Genomic DNA, 15999 nt, shown 5'->3' on the forward strand with positions numbered 1-15999 from the left:
TTATGAATTTTAATTTACATTTTTTTTTTTGTTTTTTTACCAAAATAATGTATCTACAATTTACCTATTGTTTGATTCAAAATAATGTATCTACTACTTTTTGTTTATGCATTTTAATTTACCTATTGTTTCTTTTACCAAAATAATGTATCTACAATATAATTTACCTATTGTCTGATAATTGGAACAAATAAATTTACGTACATGTAACAAGAAGAAATGTAACATCTCACATCGACCAACGGAGAGGGGATGATGTGCCTTATATGTACATGCCCACCTCATATAGCACGAGGTCTTTTGGGAACTCATTAGCTTCGGATTCCATTGGAACTCCAAAGTTAGGCGAGTTCGGGCGAGAGCATTCCTATGATGGGTGACCCACTAGGAAGTTCTCGTATGAGTTCCCAAAAACAAAACCATGAGGGCGTGGTCGGGGCCCAAAGAGGACAATATCATGCTATGGCAGAACCGATCTGGGATGTGACAGAATGGTATCAGAGCCACTCTGCTGTGTGGTGTGAGTGTGCCAACGAAGATGTCGAGCCCCTAAGGTGGGTGGATTGTAGCATCCCGCACTAACCAACGGAGAGGGGGGGTGATGTGCCTTATATATACATGTCCATCTCCTATAGTACGAGACCTTTTGGGAACTCATTGGCTTTGGATTCCATCGGAACTCCGAAGCTAAGCTAGTTCGAGCGAGAGCATTCTCAGGATGGGTGACCCATTGGGACGTTCTCATGTGAATTCCCAGAAACAAAATCTTGAGGGCGTGGTCAGGGCCCAAAGCGGACAATATCGTGCTACGGCGGAGCCGGTCTGGGATGTGACAAGAAATGTAGTTTGATGCATAATATTAAAAAAAATTATGTTACACCTATGTTTATACAACAATCAAAATGCGCCTAACATATATACCTAAAAAAATAATTTGCTTGCAAGTTAGAGAAATTTTAGACGATTCAAAATATATTATATAATTTTTTTAATAATTAGAATAAATTAATTTACCACCCAATTAATACGGATATAATTAATGAAAACTATACCACAAACAATGGTAAATTTGTGGTATGATATGAATACAATTAATGCAATGCAACAATTTATGTTATTTTACTTTTTCTGTTACTTTTAATTTGGCATAAATTTAGAGATTTGGAAAATGGAAGAGAAAGTATGAGTGGCATGGGTGTAAATACATTATACTAGTAGGTCAATAGTATTTTGATATGGCTACAAATTTTAAATTTGAGTTTTTACCTAAAAATCATGAATTGTATGGGTCAAAATCTAAAACACCCAAAAAAATATTGTTTTGGTTCCTTTCAATCGGGGTTGCTTAAGCCATATACAGGAAGCACTTGGTCAAATCACGACAACTCGCGCCCATATGCAAGAGTGAAAGCGTGCCACATGCCTGACAACAAATGGCTGCCTTTCATAATTTAACGGTGAATTGGAGGAGTAACATATCGTCATGCCGAACTAAAGACAATTAAAGTGTAAATTTAAAAATGTTGCACTTGGCTATCCCTTTCAAAAGTGGGAGCTAAGTCGGATTGATAGCATTTCTCATTGTTTTGTTTACTAGAAAGTGTGTTCTTTAAAAGTGCTTTTACAGAATTAAAGAGAGGAATTTTGGATTTGTCGTAAAATATAAACAGTGAACATTTTAGCTAATTTTGTTACAATTCTTGTTTTTATTTGATTTTTATTTGTTTATTATTTGACGGAAAATTCTAATTGTATTATCTAAAATGGTTATTTTTCTCACATTGTAAAAGTTTTGTAGACTAATATTCACGAATTTTTAATTCTAAAATTATAACATTAATTGGGAAAAATTTAAGACTCGAATACTACAAGTTTCTGAAAAATTAATGCCAAATGAAATGGTATAGTATTCCTGGAATTTGTTTTAAACCCCTAATATATTCCTAGAATTCTCTACATGACTAATATTATTCCAGTTCCTCTCCTAAGCTTAGGATGGGGATCCTACTGAGCAGCCCATCCGGGCTGTTGAATTTTGATCTGACGGTTCTAAATAGGGGATCTTTTTAAAAATTATAATAATTGCAGCCATTGAATCAAGTTTGAACGATCCGGATGAACTGCTCATGAAGATCTCATCTTGAACTTAGGAGAGGATACAGTTCCGTAGAATACGAATAAAGAAACAAACGCCGTGATAAAGGACCAGCGGGGAATGATGTTGACTAGGGCTGAGTGGATGATGAATCACATCACCATGAAATTAATTAAGACATTAAAATCCTAGAACGAGAGATATTTTCAATGAGTTTGTAATTTGGTGCGAAAATGCAGCATGTTATTATATAATTAAAATGATTTTTTTTACAAGTATTCTTCCAATCATATAATGACATTGATATGCGATGTTCTTCTCTATGTTTTGAACAGAAAAACTCTCATATAGAAAACCGCATTAGCTACCAGTATTGCTTCTTCTGTGAGTCACTTTCCTAAAACCCCAATTTCAAAGGTCGCTTTAATTTCACAAAAATATACGTGCAAATATTTGTTTTAAGTTTAAACAAATGACAATAAAAAGTAAAGAAACCAGATACATTTCTTCCCCTTTTGTTTTCGTTTTCGGACAATAACTAAACTGAATTATGAAAAGCCCTTTTTTTAGGCATATGGAAAACTATATTGTAGAAATGATGACCTTGAATTATTTTTAATAAGCAATATACCTACTTTAAATTATATTAAGAGGAGAGGAGGTTTGAATCCGAAACGCAGTGAATTGAAAATGAATACTCTAATTACCAGAATAATCTACCACTTCCGTAACTCTTGAAATTAGCCAATTTTAAACAATTTAGAAGGTGAATTGGTTGAAGAAAATAGTTTAGGGGCAGATTGACACTCCCATGATAGTTTGTTTGGGGTTGGGGGGGGGGGGGCGTAAATGGCAGTTTACCCTATATGATTTTACATAGGTTTATAAATGGTAGGATTTGTATAGATAGCAATAGAGGAACTTGAGAAGCAAGTTACCTAGAAGAATTCGTAGAAGACGGGCCTAAATAGATGTATATGTGAAGGTTTGTCTTGGGGAAGAGATATACATTGATAATTATAGGGAAGAGATACATAATTCTATGCAAGAAATGCAAACTCGAGGAAGGAATCTTAGCTTTCATATGAATCCAATGATATATGATTTTAGTTGTGTAATTATCCTGTAATTTATGATAATGATTTTTGTACTCGGATATAATCTATCTTTTTATATGTCTATTATTCTTTTAGAAACTTTTGTTAAACTTTTTTTTATTTAAGAGATAAACTAAGTTATTAATGATCAAATACGAATCGATATATCAACATCACCAACTAAAATATTAAAGAGCCAAATCAACTCGTAAATATCCCACGAGAACACATCCTTTTCTTTATTGAACTTCTACATCCATGTTTTTTATTTGGATAAATCTGGGCAGGGTGGTATCTGGACCACCCACATGTACTGCTTTTGAGCCTTGTTAGATGTTTTAGGTGTATTTCTTTTTTTTCACAAATCGTTGATATATTTTGTACTAAATTTATCTAAGTTATTAAGAGAGATTCAAATTTTAAATTCAAATAAGATAGCACGTTGCTCTAGCTAACTTGGTTAAATCTAAATATGCATTTATAAAATAAATAACCCACACAATTATAATGTCTTAACTCATTTTCCTGGAACATTATAACCTAAAAAAATACGGAAACTTTAATGAAAAATTCCTGATACAGTTTACTTTAACGAAAAACCACATTTTTACACTAAAAAGTCAATCCTGGTACTATTCACTTTACCCTTTATTTTGTCCTTATCGTTAAAACTCAAAATTTTCAAACCATTTTCATTAGTTTTCCTAAAAAATATTTCTACATATTTTAGTTATGAGCTACAGATAAAAATCAATTTTAGTTATTTGAAAGCATATTAATAATATGCCAAAAATACATGTACTGCACCCTTTTTAATATAAATACTAAAGAGGCCAAAAGCTACTAGCTTATAAGTTACCTAATTAGAAAAAGTCTCTTTTTTTGTACCAAGTTAGTTCACTTGAGCTGAGATATAAGCATTTTTTATTCTTTCCATAATTTGGTTGTTGTTTCTTATTTACCAAAAAGTCGTTAAAGACCTAAAAATATTTCTATATTCATCTTGGCATCCAAAAGTATACAAATAATAATTAATATGAATCTTTTTTTTTGGATTGAGATTCTCTCCGGATCTCACTTTCAGTAACCCACAGATCCAACAATCTAGATTACTCAATTTGAATCTTACGGTCCCAATTAACCCCATCCTAATATCTCACACTCAATTTCTCTCTACAATGTCTATTTATCTATCTCTTAAATGGTGTAGATTGCTGAATCTGTGAACTCTGGAGCGTGAGATCGAAAAGAATCTCAACCCGCTTTTCTTGATCAATAAGCATGCATAATTTACACTTCAGTGTTTTGGTGGTTATCCATATCAGCACACAGTCCACATTACTTTCTAATTCTTGATGGGAACCGTCGTCAAGTACACTAAGGAATGCCTAATTTTTGCAATATATTACCATATCTGCACGAGCACTAAAGAGTTGTACTCTTCAATCAAATACCCTATTTTGTTTTACATTCAGTAATCGATAAGCTTCTTATTTCTTAACTCCAAGGGAAATCGTTGTGCCATATGTTTTCTCGGTAAACATGATTCACATGAGATATTAATCTTCTCCAACTTTTAATATCATCTTGATCCCTTAAATAAAAATTGAGTAATTCTATTCAAACACATAAAATTTCATTGTGGATGCATTCGTTAATATAGGTGAATCTCACATATAATAGTAAACTCTATTAGAAGGCATGTCAACAACGTAATCAATTTTATATGTATAAATATAATTAACTATCTAATTTATGGTCCGGATCAATTGCACTAACACTTTTTGTAGTTTGTCGTAATTTCACAAAAACCCTCATTTGCTATAAAAATTCCACCAACATCCCATGAGGTTTCAAATCCTTTCACAAACCCCCCGAAGTCTCTGAAAACCCCCAAAACGTGACCACTTTTGCTCAACCAACATTTTATTCCATCGGGCAAACTAACTTTATCTGACAAAATTTGGTTCATCGGACAAATGACAATTTCTAGTAGTGCACGTGGTTTAAGTTGAGTAAAATATGTTTTAAAGGACCACATTTGAGATGGCTTATGTAAAGTTCATGATCATTTATAGTGAAGTTTCATGTTATCTAAAACCTTAACTGTTGGAGAACGTAGAACGAATAATAATTGAAACAAAAAATTCTTAAAGATTCTCTCAAAAATAGAATTCTTCATGAACTCTTATGTTAACATTATAAAATATTATATCAAAAACATGTTTAAAATGATTCATATTTTGCCGTGAGTCAAATTATTTTCAAAGTACATTAATTATTTTCACAGAATTTACTCTTCAACTAAGACCAAAACTACTTGCCAAAATTAAAATGGTCTTCATTGACCTTTTACAAAAGGATTTGAATTGGTGTACCATCCGGAATAAATATCATTTGGTACCATCAGTAGGTGGATACCAATTCAAGGCCATTTGTATCCTCAAACGTTTGTCCACTGTTGCCTGTTGGAGATATTCAATATTTCTTGAAAGCAAATGTTGATGGCAATAAAAAGAAAACAAATTGAGATAACTTAATCGTTAAATGGAAAAAATACTGGAAAACTACGTTTGCGTCCAATCTCTTTCAATGAACAGAGGAAAATAATGTGTACCAATAAAACTGAGAAAAATAATGCTTGATGACATTTCCCCCTATTATTTTGAAGAATAAATGGCTTTCTTTCAGAGATGGCCAACCGAAACCAAACTAGCATGGTTAGGTCAAACATTGACATAAACTTGTCTGTCTCACCCCCTAATCCATATATGCCTCCACTCTCATCCGTTCAAATTATTTTTGGGACAAATAAAGGCAGTCTCATTCACTAGATATCTTGTACTTAGAATTATGAATTTTAACCTTATCTCAAAGTTTGTATTAACTTGCGACTATGGGATATATGTTTGAGCAATAAGGAATCTGTTACATTCTTGTATTTGTCCTATAGAAAGAGCAATCCCTGGTAACCAGTTGAAGATCCATCTCAAAAATCTTTGCTCAGTACTTTCTAAGGAAGCTATGGTTTGTAAGAACCGTTTCAACATGAAATGCATCATAGTGATCAAAGATATTCACATGTGATTTGACACTATTTCATATCAGATTAATCTTGATCATGATATGGATGATAGAAGAGCCGAATTGCATTTAACTACAACCAAGGTTCGAAACAATATCATAATTAAATCACATATACTTTTATCTAATTTGGATAGCCTTGATATACTGCAAGATGCCGCTCATGGCTAGTGAAATTAAATTAATCTATTAATTTATTGACTGCTGGCTTTAGTTTGAACCTAAGAAGTCACACACCTATGATAGTTCTAAGTAGGGGTGGAAAAAATTCCCAAAAATCCCGAACCGAACCGAAAAAATCCCGATCCCAAACCAAAAATTTCCCAAACCGAAATTTCCGAAATTTTTGGGATGCTATCCCGAACCGATCCCAAAATTTCGGTATGGGATTCGGGATTGGCTTCTCAATATTTCGGGAATCCCATACCGAACCGAAAATATATAATGTTAATTATTATATATATATATATATATATTTATACATATATATATTATTCTTTTATAATTGATGCTAGTAGTTTCTAATTCATGCTCTGCGACCTGGAATGCCCTACACCTTGAATATTTTTCATGTTCTGTTTGATATTCATGTGGATTTTATTATTGCTGCTGCCATGGTTAATGATTTCAGAAGATTTGATTCTTTTGTCTCTCAACAGATTGCAAAAAGGGTTTAATTAATTTGAATTTTGACTATGATAAAAACAGTCAGGCATGCCAGTGTTCAATTAAATGGTAGTGTGAATGAAATGAAATTCCTAGTTCATGAATGTATTCTTGAATTATATATTTGAAGAACAATTCATAATTTCATATTTCAATTTGGGATTCCCGATTTATCCCAAAATCCCGAAAATATTTCGGGATTTCCGAAATTTGGGATTCCCGAAAATTTGGTTTGGGATTGGTCTTCAAATTCTCGTCCCAGAAAATTTTGGTTTGGGATTCGGGATACTAGTTTCGGTATGGTATCCCATACCGAACCACCCCTAGTTCTAAGAACATTATATGGATAATGATGAATATAATTACTTGTTAATTATATTGGAGTAAAATACTAGAGCTTGTTGAAATTATTTTAATTGGTTAATTAAAAGGGGACAAGCCACAAGCTCCAGTGGGTCAGAGAATTGGATTTGAAGCGAGGAGAAAACCCTTGGCGTCAAGCCCAATGCTAGGGGTGTGGGTATGGTATTAGAAATACTTAGTGTTCTCGCACATTTTCTTAACAGTTTGATAATCTCCAACCCTTAAATTAAAATCTAAAATTTCTCTCAGAGAAAGCGAGAAAACACCCTGGCAGAACTCTCTCAGTGTGCCGCCCACCCTAATTATTTGAGTGATCTTACTAGCTCGGTTCAATCAATCATGAAGGGTTAAATACCTTGATCATGTATCATTTGTTGTTAGTTTATCAGTGTGGATAGGCTAAACACTTATGAGCTCTACATGAATTGATTGTGAAAAGGAAGAAAACAAGTACAAGGATTATCCTAAAAAGCAGTGCTTGCAAGGCTAAGGAATCTTGTAAGTAAATCTCCTTCGCATTTGTTTGGTTTTAAGCAGCTAGCTACCATCCCGATTAATCTCTAGGTGTTTAAAAATTAAAAATGTGCGTCTAGACCTGCTTAGGCATCCGCCTAGCCACCTGCCTAACCCCGCCTAGGTTGCGACTCTCACTGAAACAAAAAATTGATAACTTTCATTTTCCATTTTATTTTTCAATCAAATGTAAGAGACTTGTTGAATACTAGGATGAACACTTATTATATGTCTATTCCCCATGTTTTCAATATGTTTTAATACTTTATAACTTATATGTCATTTTATTTTGCAATTTATATATACAATTATGTATTTTTTAAGTACATATAGGCACTTATTTATACAATATATAATCACTTTACTTATATATGTCTAGTCTGCTTAGGCCTTCGCCTAATCCCCGCCTAACTGCCTAGGCTTTAGGCCTCAACCCGGCTATTTATTTTCTGCTGTGTATTTCATTATTATAAATAAATTTATTCGAATTATATGTTCGGAACCCCAACCATGAAATTCACCATTCTTCATTAAGTTTTTCACTTTGCCCTAGTTGGGATTACGGTTTTACTCATGCCCTCAAGCATAACAACTAATGTTCTAAAAGTTGCTAGGCCATAGTTGGGCGGTGAGTAGGGGGCTTAGCCCTAGGGGCCTAAGCGGTTTTTATTTTAGGGTCACTTTGATTATGGTCTCTAGTCAACCTAATTGTTAGAATAAAACCTTATATGTTTAAATAGTTTAATCGAGGTCCCTAGCATCATGTAATTAAGAGATTTAACTACTGCATTTATGCATTCAATATCCCACAAAATTTAAATAATATTTTTACCATATAACAATTACTTAAAAATCAATAATAGAGTAATATTGTTCTTCACATAGTTCAAGCAAAAAAATACGCACAGAATTATTAATATATTGTAAGACATAAACAAATACATGTAATTAACATGGGTACATTCACAAAAAGAATATGGGTACATATTAAAATTCAAAATTATGGTTACAAAGTAAAATTAAAAAGAATGTTGGTAAAAATTTTAAAAATGGGTACAAATTAAAAATAGATATATGTGAAAAAAAAATCCTAAAAATATATATTTGAAAATGATCAATAAGTTTTCTAATTTCAAAATTGACATATGATGACTTGTAAATAATTAATATTCAAATAATGACATGAAAAAAATTCAAAGGACCTTGATCAAAAATGAAAAATGAATAAGGTTTTAATTAATGAGAAAGAAAATTGAGGTTTTATTTAAATTTAATAAGTAACATATGAATAAGTACCTACTTATACTTAAAAAAAATACAATTGTATGGGGAAACATAAATTGTAAGTAGAATGATTTATAAAGTGTGAAGCACACTAGAACATATTGAAAACATGGGGAACAAGCATATAATGAGTATTCATCCAAGTATCCAACAATTGCAATTTATTGAAAACATAAAATGCAAAGTACAAAATAAAAATTATCTATTTTTCTATCCTCACTTAAGCATATAGTGAGAGTCTGATCATAAGCCATTTTATTAAATTTAAAAAATTGATAAAAAGGTCACAAATTTGCCTAGCCCGCCTAGATGCCCTTTTTGATTTTCTAGATGCCTAGGGATTAAACGTGGTGGTCAACAACGTAACGTCTAAGCATAGCATTTTAGAACAATGGTAACAACTAACATGGCCATTTTGACACGCTCTAATTAGGTCCGATGATTTATATTTCCACCTATGTCAATTGATATAAATTCACTGTGAAGGCTTAAAAACTTTCTTTAGTTAAATTGTGTCATCAATGGAAAATTTTTGAAATAATTAACTGAAACACGTGAATTCAAAATAGTTTTTAGTCATTTGATTTTGGTTGTCTCTACTTAAAAGAAATCTCATGATTAACTCACATGAATACGATGCCGAAAAACATCTTATTGATTAATATTTAGTTGTGACCATCCCCATGTAAAATAATATCAACAAAAAAAAAATCCCCATATAAATAGCATAATTATATTGTGTGTGCACTTATTCATAAATATCTTATTTAGTTTTGTCAGTTAGAAAATTAGAAAACAAAAATAAGTGAGATTAGCAATTGGGACAAAGTTTGATTAGGATAATAGAGTATAGGGACCTCAAAATACGTGAATTAAAAAAAGAAACAATAGATGTCATGTCTCGTGTCACATAATTATTAAAAAATAAATAAATAAAAGAAAAAAGAATAGGTACGACTCCAAACCAAATCACTAATAATTAGTGACAATAAAAGCTTTAAATAACAATAGAATAAAATTAAAAAAGAAAATGGAAAAGAAAAGAAAAGAAAAAGAATAATATATGAAAATGAAAGGGAAATTAAAAGGAAAGAAGGAGGGGGGTTCCTTGCACCCAACGCATCTATCTTAGGTTCGGATTCGGGTTCGGACTCAGCTTCGGTGTAGACTTTGTGAGGATAAGAACGACCCATCTCTCTCTCTCTCTCTCTCTCTCTCTCTCTCTCTCTAACGCCATCCACCACTCTATACAAGAACCCATTCCCTCCCTCACCGCCTCCACTCTTGCTTCTATAAACCTAAAAACGCCTCTCTTTCTCTGTATAAAAGCCTTGCCTTTTCACTCACAAGAACGCATTTTCTCTCTCTACTTTCTCTCCTTTCTCTGTGTTCTCTCATCTCAGCATTGAGCAAACCTGTGTTCATTTCTGTTCATTCAAGCTGGCGATCGAGAATCAAGACACCACGGTCAGAGAAATCAAGCCCAAGAGCAGGAGAATCATGGTAAAACCCCACACTTTCACTTCTCATTTCTCTGATTTCTGCTTTTTGGTGTCACTCTCACTCTCTCTGCATTCAGATTTTGGGTTCAATGCTCTGTTTTTCTGGGTTCAAATTTTCGGTTCAGATTGTTTTTGTTACAGATTCTCGTGATATTCCGTGTGGGTTTTCGGTTCTGATTGAGTTTCTTTACAGGGTGCTGGAGGTCCTGACGAGGACGACAATAGGTGGCCGCCATGGCTGAAACCTCTGCTAAAAGAGAACTTCTTTGTTCAATGTAAGCTCCACGCTGACTCTCACAAGTCTGAATGCAACATGTACTGCTTGGATTGCATGAACGGCCCTCTCTGCTCTCTCTGCCTCTCTTACCACAAGGACCACCGTGCTATTCAGGTACCCAAATTTGCCACAGCTATTTGTGCTTCTTCTCCATCAAATTTGCCACAGATATTTGTGTGTCTCAATTATTCGGGAAACCCCAGTTCCCCAATCTGTGTCTAATTTGTTGTTAAATTTTGAATTTTTGTGACAAAATTGATGGATTTTTTTTGTGATAAATTTGTCCAGATAAGGAGGTCGTCTTACCATGATGTGATAAGGGTGAATGAGATTCAGAAGCATCTGGACATCAGTGGAGTCCAAACCTACATTATCAACAGTGCTCGAGTTGTGTTTCTGAACGAGAGGCCACAGCCTAGGCCTGGCAAAGGAGTCACAAATACCTGTGAAGTCTGTGAACGCAGCCTCCTCGATTCCTTCAGATTCTGCTCTCTTGGTTGCAAGGTAATTACATTGTTCTCCTTTCCCTTTCCATTTTCCATTGTTTGGTTGGTTGCTGAGAAAATGGAAGAAAATTTCAAACTTTTGTTTTGTCTCCAAGTTCCAACCAAAAATCAAACCAATGAGCTCAGACTAAATGTCATGCATTCATATGAGGTTGACTTTTCACTGCCTTGAATGCCGTAAATCTTTGAGTTTTAATGTGAATGTCACACTTTGAATTCCATTCCGTTTTATTTTACTTTCCCTTCCATTTTCTCACCAACCAAACACCCCCCAACCAAAAAGTAAGCATTTGTGTAAATGTTGGTCATTGGTTCCGGTCAACCCCCCATTAAAATAAAAAGAAAAATCATTGATCGAATCCAATAATTCAAAACTTTGGGGTAAATACCATACTAATTAATCTCAATCCATTGCATTTGCAAAGCAGATTGTGGGGACATCACCCAGTCATTCCCAGAAGAAGAACAAGTACTCGAAGGCAATGGGAGGTTCCGATTCAGATGAGTCATACAGCAGCAGCAGCCACGGAATTGCAAGGTTCAAGAGCAGCAGCCACAACAAAGTCCAGAGCTTCACACCGTCAACGCCGCCCCCAAGTTCCACTAATTACAGAACGGCCAAGAGACGGAAGGGCATTCCCCACAGAGCCCCAATGGGAGGACTAATCATCGAATATTAAGTCAAGCCCTTGCACTTTTAGTATATTACCTAAATGCCTCACTTATACAGTAAGTCTATCACAAATGCCCCTCCAATCGCTTGAGCTTTTTTTTCTCAAAAAGGCCATGTTTTGGAGAAAATTAGAAAAACGCCCACTTAGCTTTCTGGTATTGTACATAGAAGCCGTATAGGAACAAGTGCAAGTGTTGGAAAAGTTAGAGAATAAGACAGTAACAAAAGTGGACGACCGAGAAGAAACTGTGGACGGTGGAGGAGTCAGAACAAGAAGAAAAATAACGTCTTTTTACTGTTTCGCAGTTTTACCGGTGTCCCACCCTGGATAAATGTAGGATGGTTCTGGAAATATGAAATATACGTAAGTTTTGGGGGTGAAGATGTAAATAGAGCGTTTTGGTTGGGGAAAAGTCAATCTACTCCTTTGGGAGTGGGTAGTGGAATATGCGTATATGTGGAAAGTGAAATAATAGATTTTTATATTTTGTATTTTTATTCTGAGCCATTAATTCTGCCTTTACAAGTTTTTGACCAGGCGATCAAATAAAAATTGAAAACAATAACTTATGCGGGGCCCACGCCGCCCGTCTCGTGTGGGGTGCGTTCGTGACGCGGCTTTTCTGTCACTGCGGCACACGTGTTGGGATATTATTTGGTGAGGGAAAGGGCGGCAAAGGAGGTCTTGATCCTCGGAATCATAAAGAGGTCGCAGCCGCCCTCCGTTTTAATATATTTTTATTGGGTCAGAAATTCGGAAAGGCGGTTCCTTTAGCAAATTGTGTTACGTTTCTTGTGGGGTCCCACCGGTATGGAGAAACCTGGCCGTTGATTTGAGCGTGCTCTGTGATGCTGGGCTTTGATCTGGTCCACTTATGGCAATCTTGGTGGGACACGTGACAATGACTCAAATGGTTTATAGTTCGTGTGAATTACTGGGATTAGATCCTCTCAGTATCTCAAACTAGCAATAATGTGGTTTAACTTTACTTTTGGTGAGAATCGAACGAAAAAACCTCTTACTTACAAATGAATAGGAATACCATTAAACAGTATACTAATGTTCAGATATCTCTCTTGAAATGTTTGATTGTTCGGTTTTAAAAGGGTAAATTTATAAAATGCCCCATCTTGAACTACAAACTCTAAATCATTAGTCATTGTGGGTTGGAGGAGGGAGGGGCGTAAATGTACCCTTCAGTGAGTTGTATAACCTTTTACTGAAGTAGGCAACATTGCATACTTGGCGAGTTCATAACATTAGCAAGACTCAATTGCCTATGCTAAGGGGCAAGATGTTGCTTATGCGACCCATAAAATAATGCCTTTTACTCAGTTACCTAGTTATTTGAGGTGATTGAAGATCTATTTGAAATACGAGTTGGTACATGACATGCCTTAAAATAATTAGATATATTTTAATGTACATCACTGACATTTATAATACATGGTATATGGATTTTGTTTGAGCACATAGAAAAGTCTCTTGTAATAGTACTGTTGGGCTCAATGGACTGTTGTGAGCGATAAATTTTTAGTGTTATGAGCAACATAGTTCGATACATCAAGTATTATAATAAAATTAGTTGATTTTTTTTTTAAGTTTCTAATTAATTATATTATTATACTTGATGGACCTATAATTAAAATATCAAATTGTATTCGTGACACACTAAAGAATGTCTCGATGTGAGATTGGTGTTTGCGCGTGGCATTCTAAGGCGTATCATCACATAATGAGCATACAGACATTATTAACCAGATTTTATTTGGTAATTAATCCTAACCACATATTAAATCATAATTTTCGATAGCCTAACTTTTTTGTTGTTCAATTATGACCAAGGTCCAAAAAGAAACTTATGAATTTTCAATAGCTCTGCAAGAACCCAAAAGAGCTTAAAACAAGCTAGGAAAGCTGAGCACAAAACAAAGTTGAAGACACCATTTATCGTAGCTATACACCCATTTCACACAAGTTGCTTTCGTGAGAAAGATGATCAGCAGGACGGGCGGCGACAGGTGGTGGTGTTCATTTGCATTGTTAACCAAGTGTCCTAAAGAAAACGACTTGTATTATATGTTTATATTATAGAGAATTTTAACGAAAGGATTCCGATATTGTTTACTTTAACGGAAAATCATATTTTTATATTAAAAAGTCAATCATGGTACTATTTACTTTACTCTTTATTTTTAAAATTCAAAATTTTCAAATCGTTTCTATTAGTTTTTCTTATATTATATTATTAGTACAAGACGTTTTATTATGTGTCTTTGTATTATTGCTACTATACATTATATGTCGTAGCGATACACACATTTCGTACAAGTTGCTTTTGTGTGAAGGCTGCTGAGGCGGACAGAGGTGACTGGTGGTGTTCGTTCATTTGTATTGTTTACCGGCTTTTCCGGTACGATATTTCATTGTAAGAAGGGGTAAAAGCACTCAGGCTCAGCAGCAGGGACTAGGATGCTTTCCTAATCTAAAGATAAGGATCCTCATGATCAAAGGAATGTGGATCGTTGGATAAAAATTCAACGGCTATAAACAGATGATCTTTTTAAAGTTATAATAATTATAACCGTTAAATTTTTATCCAACGATTCACATCTCTTGGTCATAAGGATCCTCATCCTTAGATTAGGATAGGATCCTGATCCCAGCAGCAGTGAGTCGTGACACGTTGCTATGTTCGTGCACTGTGCAAGTGCAGCCACGTGTCAGTGAAAGTTCCCAGCAACTTGCATATATTTATATTTGCCTGTGAAAGTTCCCAGCAACAAGAGGCCTGGCTTTCCAATATTAATATTTGCTGTGAACCGTTCAATACGCTGCTTATCTCCCACACACACAGACATGTCTAATTTCTTGTTCGTTCCAATTCAACTTTCTCTTTCTCAATGTCTCTCAGGGTCAGTAGTCGTCGTACGTACGTAGAACCAGAACATTATTGTACAATACAAAAGCCTAACTTGCCTGTGAAGATTGCTGGTAGTGGGTCCCAGTCTTCTTCAAACCCCGAGCTAGGGTTGAGGGTTCCAAATCACGTTAGAAAATACAGCAAAAATAAAACACAAAACTAGTTCGCCTGAAGAAGGAGAAGGGCACAATTCGGTGTTGTCTGTTATCAGAGGGAAGGGAGTAGGATTCTCTTCCCTTTTAATCTCTATTTCCTTCTCTCCCTTCTTATTTAAACGGTTGTAATTACGTCACATTTACATTTTATTTTGAATTTTTTATATAGAGAATAAGACAACAAGAAGAGTATGAGAGAAGAGGATGAAAATGGATGATAATAGGAATGGAGAGAATCCTAAGAGGGCATTGGGGATGTGTAAAAGGGAATTTTATCTTCTTATATTACACATGGTATAAATTTTCTAGTAAAAAATTTTAACTGAAAAAAATCATCATCATTTGATTTTTTTTTTTTTTTTTTTTTTGAAAGATCATCATTTGATTTTATTCATAGAGACTTGAGTAGACTGATAACAATCTCAGACTTTCTGCACTTTTATTTGGCAATAAAAAAACAAAAGTGTCAATTACTTTATTCTACAAATATAAACATATTTTCGTATCTATCTTTTAGTCGTGCTCTATTTTTTTAGGGATGAATCTAAATCATGCTTCATGGTAATTAGACATTATTCAATTCGTAAAAGTGAGATGATGATTTCATTAAGTTTGAATATTGTTGAACTTTGTATGAATATATCGTCCAAAAATTTATTATGTTTTTAAGTAAGGAGGATTTTTTTTTCTTTAAAAAAAAAATTGTACAGGTCCTCCAAAATATCAGAGACTTGTCTTAAATGGTTTGCTAAGAAAAACCGGGGAGGTTCAAACTTGAACAGCTAGCTGACTCAAGACACAATAAATTAAATTTACATAAATGATATATATATGTCTGTGCTGGTCTGTGTCACTTCATG

At 34.2% G+C, this 15999-nt stretch overlaps 1 protein-coding gene across 1 annotated transcript; it reads left to right on the plus strand.

Annotated features, from left to right (window-relative positions):
- The first annotated feature begins 10337 nt into the window (after positions 1 to 10337).
- Positions 10338 to 12558, plus strand: LOC137710301 (protein RGF1 INDUCIBLE TRANSCRIPTION FACTOR 1-like). The gene is made up of 4 exons (XM_068449233.1): positions 10338 to 10605; positions 10798 to 10995; positions 11170 to 11385; positions 11816 to 12558. The coding sequence occupies exons 1-4, from the start codon at positions 10603 to 10605 to the stop codon at positions 12065 to 12067; spliced, it is 669 nt and encodes a 222-aa protein (XP_068305334.1). The 5' UTR covers positions 10338 to 10602; the 3' UTR covers positions 12068 to 12558.
- Positions 12559 to 15999: the final 3441 nt, after the last annotated feature.

The sequence above is a fragment of the Pyrus communis genome, chromosome 12 (assembly GCF_963583255.1).
Source record: "Pyrus communis chromosome 12, drPyrComm1.1, whole genome shotgun sequence".
Taxonomy (NCBI): Eukaryota; Viridiplantae; Streptophyta; class Magnoliopsida; order Rosales; family Rosaceae; genus Pyrus; species Pyrus communis.